The sequence below is a fragment of the Phycodurus eques genome, chromosome 7, assembly GCF_024500275.1.
Source record: "Phycodurus eques isolate BA_2022a chromosome 7, UOR_Pequ_1.1, whole genome shotgun sequence".
Classification (NCBI taxonomy): Eukaryota; Metazoa; Chordata; class Actinopteri; order Syngnathiformes; family Syngnathidae; genus Phycodurus; species Phycodurus eques.
In genome coordinates this window covers 6,266,341-6,280,745 of record NC_084531.1, presented here as the reverse complement: position 1 = coordinate 6,280,745, position 14,405 = coordinate 6,266,341, and the positions used below count along the sequence as shown (strand labels likewise).

The 14,405-nt window shown below is 41.8% G+C and overlaps 1 protein-coding gene across 2 annotated transcripts in view; it reads left to right on the top strand.

Annotated features, from left to right (window-relative positions):
* Window positions 1–14,405, top strand: part of LOC133405347 (calsyntenin-2-like) — a 277,979-nt gene that overhangs the window by 163,692 nt on the left and 99,882 nt on the right. For both annotated transcript variants that reach the window (XM_061682215.1, XM_061682214.1), the window contains exon 5: window positions 2,502–2,651. In XM_061682215.1, coding sequence (XP_061538199.1) covers window positions 2,502–2,651 — 150 coding nt within the window. The remainder of the gene's footprint in view (window positions 1–2,501; window positions 2,652–14,405) is intronic.

Here is a 14,405-nt window from a genome sequence, read left to right as displayed (position 1 = left end):
TGCACCTGTACTCAAGCTGTACTCAGTCACGTCCGCCTTTCCTCTATATAAGCAGCGTGTAAGGCGCACCATCCGTTTTGGAGAAAATTTAAGACTTTTAAGTGCGCCTTATGGTCGTGAAAATACGGTAGTCAAAGTTTTAGCACAATCACCTCCCACTGGTGATACCAACATACTGATTGTCTGACTTGATTGTCTGATTGACTAGCGATGTTCAAAGAAATTATGTTGGTGTCTATCAGGGGAAGCCTTTTCTCCAGTTACACGTGGTACAAGTTACACGTGGTACAAATGAAGCGAATTCATGCTCTGTGTTTACACAACTCCCGCGATCAAACTCGCACTAGTAATGCAAGGCAAAAGTTCACTTTGCATCCGCAAAGGGTCCGTCGTGGCGATGTGAAGGGACAAGCAGGGGGACCCAAACTCAGGGAAGACGGCAAGGACTGCAGGAGTTCAGGGGACTTTCAAAAAATTATATATTTACAAAAAGGAAAACAAAATGTACTGATGTAGGATCAAAAGTACAAAATAACAGAAAGTCTGAAAACCAAATGCTAGAGAAATCAATTCATCACAACACAGACGAAGTGACACGCAACATAGGACACAAGACATACCGTATGACAGTGGTCAGAGACCGAGTGAAAGGAAAAAAAATGAACTAAATACAAACGCACTGGCAAGACAATGAGTCACCCCTAGATTAAACGCAAGCAGATGGAGAGAACAGATTGGTTGATACAAGAGGAGAAGGCATGACAAGCAAGAACAGGTGGAGACAAAGATAAAGGACACACTGGAACACAAAACTCCAGATAATCCTAAAGACAAAAGGACATGAACTAAACCAGAGTAAATCCAGAAATCTGAAAAAAACACAGATTACGACTCAAATATTACTGCTTTTTGAAGTAGGCAATCAGATTACAGCTACTTTTTTTAATATCATCATGCGTTACCACATTGAATATAGAATGCACTTTGGCTTTGCTGAAGTGCGATTTTACATTTATTCCTAAATAAAAGGCACACAACATTACATTACATTGTACATTACGAAACAAAAGTGGACAGTTAAAAAAGGGAGCCATAAGGCATTCAGGGAGGGATCACATGTCCTCCAACCGGGGAGTCAAGTGAAGTTTTCAATCTGTGGACAACTGACGTATACAAACAGTCAGTCAACAATGGAGGATGTGCTGATTTTGCAGCATAATAAAACATCATCTGGTCATCTAGGTCCATTTGTTCTAGCAGACACTGTTCCACGGTCGCCATTGTTGTTGCTTTGTTCCTTGCTGTTTTTTCTCACTTAGTTACTTTTGAAATCAACTAATCAGGAAAGTAACTAAGTTACTTTTTCAAGGTAACTGTGGCAACACTGTTGGTCAGTGTTTGCATGTGTTTTATTGTGCGAGTGTGAAATAATTTTCTTCCCCCTGACAATCAACTTCTCTGGGGTGAGAAAACTAAAGCCAATAGCCTAAATAGATTTAATTACACACACAGTGCAATGAAGTTTATTTGTAATCAATAAGTTATTATTTTGGTTAATAAGTTCCAACAGTGGCGGCACGGTGGCCGACTGGTTAGAGCGTCAGCCTCACAGTTATGAGGACCCGGGATTAATCCCTGGCCCCGCCTGTGTGGAGTTTGCATGTTCTCCCCGTGCCGGCGTGGGTTTTCTCCGGGCACTCCGGTTTCCTCCCACATCCCAAAAACATGCATTAATTGGAGACTCTAAATTGCCCGTAGGCATGACTGTGAGTGCGAATGGTTGTTTGTTTATATGTGCCCTGCGATTGGCTGGCAACCAGTTCAGGGTGTACCCGGCCTCCTGCCCGATGACAGCTGGGATTGGCTACAGCACGCCCACGACCCTAGTGAGGAGAAGCGGCTCAGAAAATGGATGGATGGAAGTTCCAACATTTCAGTTACAATGGGTTTTAGGATTGTGAATAGGTCACTGATGGTGTAGTGGTACACTCGCCTGACTTTGGTGCAGGCAGCGTGGGTTCAGTTCCCACTCAGTGACGGTGTGAATGTGAGTGCGAATGGTTGTCCGTGTCTATATGTGCCCTGCGACTGACTGGCGACCAGTTCAGGGTGTAGTCCGCCTTTTGCCCGAAGTCAGCTGGGATAGGCTCCAGCGTCCCGCGACCCTAACCAGGATAGGCGGTGTTGAAAATTGATGGATGGATTGTGAATAAGTAACCATGCCCTCATCACCCCATTTTGGTTTTCATCTAAAAAACTATTCACACCGAGCTTCTTCAATCTGGAAAATACCCCGTACGTATTTCCTGCCCAACATTCATGTTTCTTTCCAAAGAAGATCGTGTTTGCTATCTCCTCCTCACTATCTATATACTCTATGTCCTCATTCAAATCATGTTTGAATATGGCAGTCTATGAATTCAAAATCAAATATATTCTGGAAATCTGTAGACTACTGTACTGTATTTATTAATTAATTTGTCCAACCTTCCTGTGACCAGGTAACATCCGAAACACAGAGAAGCTGAGCTATGACCAAGAGCAGCAGTATGAGATCCAGGTGACGGCCTGGGACTGTGGCCAGAAGAGAGCCTTGCACAGCGTTCTTGTTCGAATTGACATCAAGCCTGTCTGCAAACCCGGTTGGCAAGGTTAGCTGTTTTTACCTCTTGTTTGTATATGTTTGTGGACAATAATTGTAGGCGTTTGTGCATTCAGAATTGCAGATACCTTTGTTTGTTTGAGATAGTTGCCTTTGCGTGCAAGAGGGTTGTTTGTCTGTTTTCAAAGTATGGGAAGAAGGGTGGCCCAAAATATAAGAGCTGTTTGTGCTGTTTTTATCCTTGCAGAAACACAGATGTGATTATTTATATTATTGTGTGTGTGCGTGTGCCTGCATTGTGCTTGCTGAAGTAAGCTTGGTTCATTTTTCTCATCTTCTAATCCCTTTGTTGTCTTCTATCATCCTATTTTTCCATGCCAGGCCCACAAAGCTTTTCTCTCTATTTCTCTGCCTAATTCCCTAAAGAATTGTCCTGTCAAGTTTCTCTTCTGTGATCAACAGCACTTTAGAAAGAGCACCCTGGCACAGTCAAGATGGCGCTCAGCACATGACAAAGCTGTCATGACAGCCCTAACCAGAGTAATGCAAAGTGTCTGTTTTGGACTAAAAAGTACACAAAAAATAAGTGTAGATGCAATGGAATAGCAGAACGTGCAATGAGAGAGAGATGCTTTTGCAGCCATGTGCAATCTGTGTTCCTGTATCGCTGAGTGTTTTTGATTTCTTGGTGTTAAGGCATTTATGGTCACACTGGATCCGATGTATACCAGTGGACAATGAGAGCCCTGGTACACACCGGGTGGCTCTCTAATTCAGTTCTACAATCTTCCTTATCCAAACAAGTGGCAGCACATGATTTGGCATCTGGAGTGATTCAACAAAAAGATCAGGGACTTCAAACATGATGGATAAAGATTAATTTATTTTGCATTGAGGAAAAAGAAAAATCTAGGAACATCTTTCTGGTTCACTCTGGCTCTTAATTGTTCACATAGGTGCATTTAGCTTTGCATGATAAGCTGCACAAATCTATGCTCTTATTTAAAAAATATAATAAAAAGAAATCAGGTCACAGAATCAAATAGTGATTTGCAACAAGAAATAAACAATGAAGAAAACAGTAAATTGTTCCCGTCTTTGTTCTTTCTCAGTGTGAACATCGAATTGGTCCGTATCACAGTGACAGCACTGGGCACCATGCTCTGATGAATGTATACACATTACAAACAAAGATAGTACAAATTGGAAATCGACTTCAGTGACTTCAGACATTCAGGAGAATCAGCAACAACTTGAAAGAAATTTGGATCACAATATATACACACCAAACATTTCTTTCCCACAAAACAATCAAACTTTCTCAATTAACATGAGAATGGGAGGGGTTGGGTATGGGGGTAAATGCTCAATGTCAACACGCAACATGTAGCGTCTTACAAACATGGATGCTAAAATAACACAGTAGGGTCTCACATGGGCATTCTTAATGACCTCTTGGTGCTGTCAACATCTTTGTTTGTGCTTTTTTTTTTTTTTTTTTTTCCAATTTTTGGATTTTTGGATACATACAAACATAGATACAATTTCCCTGAAAGGACATTTGTCCCTTTGAGCTATGGTTGGCAGGAGGGATAAATGGAGAGGGAGAAGTAAATGTCACTGCCACAGATCAGGGGATTTTTAATAGGCCTTGGGGCTGTTGTATTAGAGGAGACGTACTGCTAGCAGGATTCTGTCACAATGTCTGAGGGCCTCTTTTTCATTTTCATTTAATAACATGGGAGAATGAAGTTTCAATGTTAAATGTGAAATCACAATTGTAGACTGAGCCAAGTTGACCTTTTTTAACGTTGAATATAATGCTTTTGGCCCTTCTTACCTTCAGCAACATAGATTTAAGGTGTTTTTTTTAATCTCAGGCTGTCATAGTCTGCGTTTTAGTTTAGATTATATTTATCTTTGTTTCATGTTGTCCTGTGTCCCACGTTGTCATGTGTTGCTCATTAGGTTTTCGTTTCCACCTCTTCTCGTCAGTCCAGTCCCTTGTATCCACCAGTCATCTTCCTCCAGCCACTTGTGTCTTGTCGAGGTGTTCCTCATTGCCTCTCTTTAGTTTGCTTGTATTTAGTTTCCCTGCTCTCTTTCAGGCGACACGGTGGCTGGTTTGAGCGTCTGCCTCACAGTTCTGAGGACCGGTGTTCAATCCCGGCCCCGCCTGTGTGGAGTTTGCATGTTCTCCCCGTGCCTGCATGGGTTTTCTCCGGGTACTGCGGTTTCCTCCCACATCCCAGAAACATGCGTGGTAGGTTAATTGACAACTCTAAATTGCCCGTAGGTGTGAATGTGAGTGTGAATGGTTGTTTGTTTGTATGTGCCCAGCGATTGGCTGGCAACCATTTCAGGGTGTCCCCCGCCTCCTGCCCGATGATAGCTGGGATATGCTCCAGCATGCCCGCGACCCTAGTGAGGAGAAGCAGCTCAGAAAATGGATGGGTGGATGGATGCTCTCTTTCAGCCCTTGTTGGTTCATTGTCAATGTCGATTTGTCATCTGTTGGGGATGGAGAGACCGAGGCTTTTCGAAGTAATGTATAACTTTGAGACAATTGGCCTAAAATGATTGACTGCTTCGAACCATTTGATACACTTAGAGCAACATCTGTTGGCTTAACATGCATATTGCTTTTCAAAGGAATTGTTGACGGCGGCACGGTGGCCGCCGTCAACAATCCGGGCACTCTGGTTTCCTCCCTCATCTCAAAACATGCATGGTAGGTTAATTGACAACTCTAAATTGCCCGTAGGTGTGAATGTGAGTGCGAATGGTTGTTTGTTTATAGGTGCCCAGCGATTGACTGGCAACAGGTTCAGGGTGTCCCCCGCCTCCTGCCCGATGATAGCTGGGATAGGCTCCAGCACGCCCGCGACCCGAGAGAGGAGAAACGGCTCAGAAAATGGATGGATGGATGGATGGAATTGTTGACTTTCATGGCTCTCATACGTCTCACCCTTACATATTATCAATAAAGACCTAGTTGTCTATCATTGTCATTTTGTTCTGCGGTAGAGTAATGCTACAGAGTGACTATTATGCATCCATCCATGCATTTTATTATACTGACTGCACTTGATTAGGAAAGCCACATACCTGTCTTTATAAGACATTACACCACACAGTCCATGTCAGAGCAAATGAGAATCATGAGGTCAAAGGAACTGCCTGAAAAGCTCAGAAACATAATTGTGGCAAGGCACAGATCTGGCCAAGGTTACAAAAAAAAAAATCTGCTGCATTTAAGGTTCCTGAGAGCACAGTGGCCTCCATAATCCTTAAATGGAAAATGTTTGGGATGACCAGAACCCTTCCCCTGAGCAATCGGGGGAGAAGAGCCTTTGTGAGAGAGGTAAAGAAGAACCTAAAGATCACTGTGGCTACGCTCCAGAGATGCAGTCAGGAGATGGGAGAAAGTTCTAGATAGTCAACCATCACTGCAGCCCTCCACCAGTCGGGGCTTTATGGAAGAGTGCCCCGACGGAAGCCTCTCCTCAGTGCAAGACACATGAAAGCCCACATGGAGTTTGCTAAAAAAAACACCTGAAGGACTCCAAGATGGTGAGAAATAAGATTCTCTGGTCCGATGAGACCAAGATAGAAGTTTTTGGCCTTAATTCTAAGCGGTATGTATGGAGAAAACCAGGCACTGCTCATCACCTGTCCAATACAGTCCCAAGAAGTGAAGCATGGTGGTGGCAGCATCATGCTGTGGGGGTTTCAGCTGCAGCTACAAAACAATGACCCTAAGCACAGGAGTGGCTTCTGGAGTGGCTTCAGAACAACTCCATGACTGTTCTTGAATGGCCCAGCCAGAGCCCTGGCTTAAACCTAATTGAGCATCTTTGGAGAGACCTGAAAATGGCTGTCCACCAATGTTCACCATCCAACCTGACAGAACTGGAGCGTATATGCAAGGAGGAATGACAGAGGATCCCCAAATCCAATTGTGAAAAACTTGTTGCCTCATTCCCAAAAAGACTCATGGCTGTATTAGCTCAAAAGGAAGGTAAAGGTTCTGAATACTTATGGCTGTGTGATATTTCAGTTTTTCTTTTTTAGTAAATCTACAAAACTTTCAAGAATTCCGTTTTTTATTTTTTAATATGGGGTGCTGAGTGTACATTAATGAGTAAAAAAATGAATTTAAATGATTTTAGCAAATGGCTGCAATATAACAAAGAGTGAAAAATGTAAGGTGGTCTGAATACTTTCTGTACCCACTATAGGTCAAATTTTAGCCCCATATACACTCCCCTCTCAAAGTATTGGAACAGTTAGGCCAATGCCTTTATTTTACTGTAGACTGAAATTTGGTGTTTTGTTATCAATAATGCTATGACATAATTTGTGTGTCAGATCCAGATGTAAATCCCGATAAATAAAAGCTGTTGATCTTTTGTCAACTCTAATACTTTTGCAGGGGAGTGTATATGATATGGTGCAAAGCGCAGGGAAAACAAGCTGTCAAAGAAGGCATACTAATACTACATACTAAGACATTATTATTGTTATCATTATTGTTGTTGTTGTTGAAGAATTTCAGTCGATTTAAAATCATATTTGTCTTGTTTAACCAAATGTAATGTTTTCAGCACAGTATTTTGTCCACATCCGCCATGTTGACGGAGTCGGTCACAGATGGAATTCGATTCTGACCCTTGCTCGTGTCTTTGAGCGTTTAGGAAAACGTTCATAAGGACCTCCCAGTGGAGAGCAAAGGCCCTGCGGCAGACATGCTGGGGGAGATTTCAGAGTGTATCCCAACAAGCTGTGGATTCCCCCTGGATATCCCCTGAGGAGAAAACGTGCCAAGTAGTCAATTTAGTCTTTTGCCATCATGAGTAGAATAGTGAAAAAGTAACAGAATTCCCACTATGAAATTCCTCAGTTCACAGCAAGTAATGTGCCTCGTATTTACACACCCAGGATTAAATATGTTTTTCACACACTCCTCAAAGGGAGCTGCAGCAAGTAACATGAGACAAAACTGCTTAATTTAACCGCTGTCCCATCCAACAGTGAAAGGGTATTTAATAGACTTTATACTGATCTGATCGGCCTGATCGGTATCGGCCGATATTTAAAATTTTATGCTGATCGGCTTTAATGTCATAATTCGGCAATCTGATCAATGACGTCATTGATTGGCTCTGCAAAATACATTTACTCCGCGTCACCATCGTGTACAGTATATTTGAATCCAAAAGTTAGTTTATTTTTAGCCTTGTCGCATGTCTTTTGACATAGTACTGTAACTATCAGACCACCAGTAACGTTATTTAAAAAAAAAAACATGTTGGCGGTGTGGGATAGACAACATGTCTGAGACAGACAACACGTAATGGCTGGATCAGATGACAAGACAAATTTGCTCTTTCACAATTGCACGATGTCAGACTACTGCAATAAAATCTTGTATTCCGATACTACCGCAGCCCGTTTTTAACGATCATTGGGGTTTATCTTGTCAACTCAAATGCGACCGGATGCTATGAGGGGCCGTTAGGGACATTATTCAGGATTAGCTCTAACATTTACTATTCAAATGCTTTCACACACACAAACTACTGAAAAGCTTTCATAAACACGACTCAGACGCTCTCATAAACACTACTCAAACCCTCTCATAAACACTAGTTAAATACTCTCATACGCACAAGTGAAAGTCTTGCTCTCATAAATACTACTCAAACACTTTCATAAACACTACTCAAACCCTCTAATAAACACTAGTCAAATACTCTCATACACATGAGTTTAGCTTTCATAAACACTTCTCAAAACCTCTTATAAACACGAGTCAAATACTCTCATACACACAAGTTTTGCTCTCATAAACACTACTCAAATGCTCTCATAACACTATCAAACCCTCTCAAAAACACTCGTCAAATACTCTCATACACATGAGTTTAGCTCTCATAAACACTACTCAAACCCTCTCATGTACACTCGTCAAATACTCTCATACACACGAGTTTTGCTCTCATAAACACTACTCAAATGCTCTCATAACACTATCAAAAAATAGTTAATTCAATTCATTCAAGGAATAAAATGATTTTTAACGTACTAATTAGGCTGGAATTTGCCCTCTGAAAAGTACCTCAGTGTTTAATCACTGTACCAGTGACTATATTCAAATTTATTGAGATGTACCTATATTAAAAAAAGTCATGAAATATTTGACTCTGAGTGTGTGTAGTCTGTAGTGCATCTCTGTGACACGGGTTTCACTACGACAATAAAATTCCCCTTTGGCCACCTCATTAGGTACACCCGCGCAGGTAAGCTTCTTACCTGCACGTTCACCTCTTTGTGAACAAGTGCGTGAGAAAATAGTCAAACAGTTTAAGGACAATATTCCTCAACGTACAATTGCATTGTTGTAATTGAATTTAGGGATTTCATCATCTACGGTCCATAATATCATCAAAAGGTTCAGAGAATCTGAAGAATTCACTGCATGTAAGCGGCAAGGCCGAAAACCAACATTGGATGCCCGTGACCTTCGATCCCTCAGGCGGCAATCAGGCGGTATCAAAGACCGACATCAATGTGTAAAGGATATCACCACATGGGTTCAGGAACACTTCAGAAAACCAATGTCAGTAAATATAGTTCGGCACTACATCCGTAAGTGCAACTTGAAACTCTACTATGCAAAGCAAAAGCCATTTATCAACAACACCTAGAAACGCTGCCAGCTTTTCTGGGCCCGATCTCATCTAAGATGGCCTGATGCAAAGTGGAAAAGTGTTCTGTGGTCCGACAAGTCCACATTTCAAATTGTTTTTGGAAATTGTGGACGTCGTGTCCTCCGGGCCAAAGAGGAAAAGAACCATCCGGGCTGTTATGGACGCAAAGTTCAAAAGCCAGCATCTGTGATGGTATGGGGCTGTGTTATTGCCAATTGCATGGCTAACTTACACATCTGTGAAGGCACCATTAATGCTGAAAGGTACATACAGGAATGTGTTGCAGTCATAAAATTCTATGTTAATGATTATTGTTGAAAACAATAAAGTTTATCAGTTTGAACATTAAATATCTTGTCTTTGTGGTGTATTCAATTAAATATAGGTTGTACATTATTTCCAAATCATTGTATTCTGTTTTTATTTTTTTTTTAACACAAGGTCCCAACTTCATTGGAATTGGGGTTGTATATACTTTATAGTACAATGCTATATAACGCCACTACTTAAGTTAGGCTTATTATTGTACTTTACGGCTGTTGGTCAATGCCATATTTTATTTTGAAATATCCAAAACCCACTTCCTTTTCAAGTCATATATTGACACGCTCATATTAACATGTCAAATGTCTGCACACATACACGTCTAATAAGCTCGCATAAACATATGTCAAATCTATTCACACACCTTCCTCAAATGCATTCATAAAATATACTCAAATCCTTTCACATATCCATTCCATTCCATATCCATCAAAAAAAAAAAAAAAAAGTACCGGGATTACCAGATAACTAGCAACCCTTTAATGACTGTTTTTGTCAATGTCTTTATGTCTCAAAAGTGTTCTCTGTCGATTGACTGTCTGTTGTCGTACTAGAGCGGCTCCAACTACCGGAGACAAATTCCTTGTGTGTTTTTTGGACATACTTGGCAAATAAAGATGATTCTGTTTCTGATTCTGATTCTGATTTCAAATGCTCGCATACATACTTGTGAAAAAATGTTTCACTTTAGAGAATAATTTTGAAGATACGTAGTCATTATGCAACACAAAATATATAAGTATATCCAATAAATGAACAAGTCATGTAAATATAAATTACTCCATCTTGCGATCGGATCGGTGATCGGTTATTGTTTTTTTTAAACTTGCTGATTGGCCCCAAAAATCCTGAAGGTGTAAAGCCTAGTATGTACTTCCTGCCATCTAATAGAAGACCATTCATTTGTTCTGTCTGTCACTTTGCCTCACTGGCATGAATAGATGAACAAAGATCCATTATTTATTGTGAATATATATATTTTTTATCAATTAAGTACACAAGTATATACAGGAAATTAACAGGTCATTTAAATAAACACATTGTTCGATCTTGTGATCGGATCGGTGATCGGTTATTGATTTTTAAACTCGCTGATCAGTGATCGGCCCCAAAAATCCTGATTGTGTAAAGCCTAGTATTTAATGAGGAATAATCCAATTACAAGCTTTATAATACAGTTTTACTGATTGTAGAAAGAATGTATTACCTGAGGTCTAACAGATATTGCTCCATTTTGTCTTCGTCATAGACTGGAAACAAAAGTATTGAGATATACCTCTAATCAATCAGGAGCTGATTCTTGGCATCTTACAAAGACATTTTGGACTATGATATGTTTTGTTATGTCTAATTCTTTTCCTGTACACAAACCAAGGTCCATAAAGGCATGTCTGCAATATTTGTCTTCGTTTGCTTGTTTTTTGTTTGTTTGTTTCTTTTTTGGTGCTTATGAGCAAATTATCATATTGTTACCATTGAAAGTAATACTTTGGAGCATTGTGGAGATAAGTATATTATAAGTAAGTACATTCAGGATGGATGAGGAGGAATTGTATTATTCAGTGAGGTTAAAAAGGGGGAGTGTGCCCTTTTAAAAGGAAATTGTGACTCCAGTTGCTGGTCAGGACAGGTAATGACAACCTTTCAGAGAACAGACAGCATGAACATGATGTCTGCGTTGAACACACAACAAATAAAAAAAGCAAAATGAGACAATTCACACAACACAGCACTTCCACATCTGTAGACCACATCAAGAGTGAGGGAACACCATGAAAGTGGAATGACAAATGAAGTTTTGTAAAACTCGCTGTTACTTCTCAATTTCACCCTTAATCAAAGTCACTCGACAAGTACACCATGTCTAGTTTTCTTTATAAATTTGTATAACATCTGTTTAAACAACAACAGTCTTGACCACTGTCATGGAATTGAACATAAATAGCTCATGTATCGATCTTGGTAGATGTTTGGAATATAATTCTGATCTATAGTATTAATTCTAGTCTTGCAGTCCTATGGGGGAACAAGCCAGAGCAAACTATAGGCCAGTTCCAAGCCCAGATAAATGCAGAGGGTTGCGTCAGAAAGGGCATCCGTCTTAAACTTTTGCCGAACAAATATGACCTTTCATCCAAAGGATTCCATACCTGAATGGTCGTGGCGCGGGTTAACATCTGCCACCGGCGCCTTTAACCTACACGGTGCCAGTGAAACTTCAGCTACTGTGGGTCGAAGACAAAGGAGAGGTAGAAAGGAAAAGATGACAAAAGCACACAGCCTGGAACTGAATGTGGGGACCTTTAATGTTGTGACTATGACAGGAAAAGCTTTGGAGTTGCTTGACATAATGATTAGGGGAAAGGTTGATATATTGTGTGTCCAGGAGAGCAGGTGGATGAGGAAAATGAGAAAGAAGGAAGAGTAGAAGAGGCAAGTGTGGTGGACCAGAAAGTAGCAATGATGAGTAAGGTAGTGGTAGGGGAGAGTGTGGCTAGACAGCATAGGATGGTGGTGTGTAAGATGACTCTGGTGGTGGGGAGGAAAATTAGGAAGACAAAGGCAGAGCAGAGAACCATGTGGTGGAAGCTGAGACAGGACGAGTGTTGTGCAGCTTTTCGGGAAGAGGTGAGACAGGCTCTCGGTGGATGGGAGGAGCTTCCAGAAGACTGGACCACTTCAGAGAAGCAGGCAGAAGAGTACTTGGTGTATCTTTTGGAAGGAAAAGTGAGAAGGAGACTTGGTGGTGGAACCATACAGTACAGGAAATCATACAAGGAAAAAGGTTAGCTAAGAAGAAGTGGGACACTGAGAGGACCGAGGAGAGGTGAAAGGAATACATTGAGATGCGACACAGGGCAAAGGTAGAGGTGGCAAAGGCAGGTTGGAAACTAAAGAAGGAGAAAAGGATCTATACAGGCTGGCCAGACAGAGGGACAGAGATGGGAAGGATGTGCAGCAGGTTAGGGTGATTAAGGATGGAGATGGAAATATGTTGACTGGTGTCAGCAGTGTGCTAGATAGATGGAAAGAATACTTCGAGGAGTTAATGAATGAGGAAAATGAGAGAGAAGGGAGAGTAGAAGAGGCAAGTGTGGTGGACCAGGAAGTGGCAATGATTAGGAAGGGGGAAGTTAGAAAGGTATTAATGAGGATGAAAAATGGAAAGGCAGTTGGTCCTGATGTTATATCTGTGGAGATATGGAAACATCTTGGAGAGGTAGCTGTAGAGCTGTTCACCAGCTTGTTCAAAATAATTCTAGCAGTTGAGAAGATGCCTGAGGACTGGAGAAAAAGTGTGCAGGTGCCCATCTTCAAGAAGAAGGGTGATGTGCAGAGCTGTGTGAACTAGAGAGGAATAAAGTCGATGAGCCACACAATTAAGTTATGGGAACTGAGGACAGAAGTGAGTATTTGAAAGGAACAGTATTGTTTCATGTAAAGAAAGAGTACAACAGATGTATTATTTGCCTTGAGGGTGTTGGTGGAGAAGTACAGAGAAGGTCAGAAGGAACTACATTTTGTCTTAGTAGCTCTAGAGAAAGCCTATGACAGAGTACTCAAAGAGGAAGTGTGGTAATGCACGTGGAAGTATGGAGTGGAAGAGAAGTATGTTAGAATATTACAGAACATGTATGAGGGCAGCAGAACAGTGGTGAGATGTGCTTTAGTCTGACAGAGGAATTTAAGGTGGCGGTGGGACTGCATCAGGGATCAGCCAGGAGCCCCTTCCTGTTTGCAGTGGTGATGGATAGGCTGACAGATGAGGTTAGACGTGAATCCCCGTGGACCATGATGTTCGCAATGATATTGTGATCTGCAGTGAAAGCGAGGAGCAGGTGGAGGAGCAGTTATAAAGGTGGAGGCATGCACTGGAAAGGAGAGGAATGAAGATTAGCTGAAGTAAAACAGAATATATTTGCATAAATGAGATGGGTCACTCCTTGAGGTTCTCTCAAGGAGTGACAAGGTTGGATAGGATTAGAAATGAGCTCATCAGAAGGACAGCCAAGGTCCTGCTGTGGGGCCTGCTGTGGGGTTCTTTTCCCTGCCTGGTTTGGGAGGTCCACCTCCCACACTCAGGGGCGGGTAGTGGTTGCTGGTGGGAATGTTTGTGGGGGGGGTGTTCTGTGGTTCTGGGTGAGATGGCCCTCTTCGTCAGTGGTTGTCTGGCCTAATGGGCCCGACCTGGAGGAGCCATGCCTCTTAATCACTTACTTAGCACACACTCACACCATTCACTGTATATATTTTTCTCACTAATCCCATCTGGGCACATACACATATCAAAGGTTTCCTGGGGGACTGGTATGGGAACTGGAGGGTGTGGGTATCGGATCGGGTTTCAGCATGTCTGTTCTGTTTCCCGGTCCATGCGCCCTCCGCCCTGCCTGCCCCCCTGGATTTTAAATGCACCACATACACCCATCTCTGGGGTCAGTGGGTCGTGGGTAGGTGTTTGGCTGTTAGGCAGTAGTGCCTGGCAGCCCTGCCCCCACCCCTCGGCTCACTGACCTCTCCAGATTTTAATGCACCACACCACTCGGGTGGGGGGGAGGGCACTGATACAAGTCCTGTCCTTCCTTCACAGGGTGTAGCACTACAGCCCCTTGCAACACTCATATTTAATGTTTCATTGTTGCAGATAATGTAATGATTTACTTCTCTCATCCTGTTTACAATTAGTGCTTTGTCTTTTGTCTTTGTTTCTCTCTCCCTTTTCGAAACTTTGTTCTGTTCGACTGATCAAGTCTGATTCTCAATGA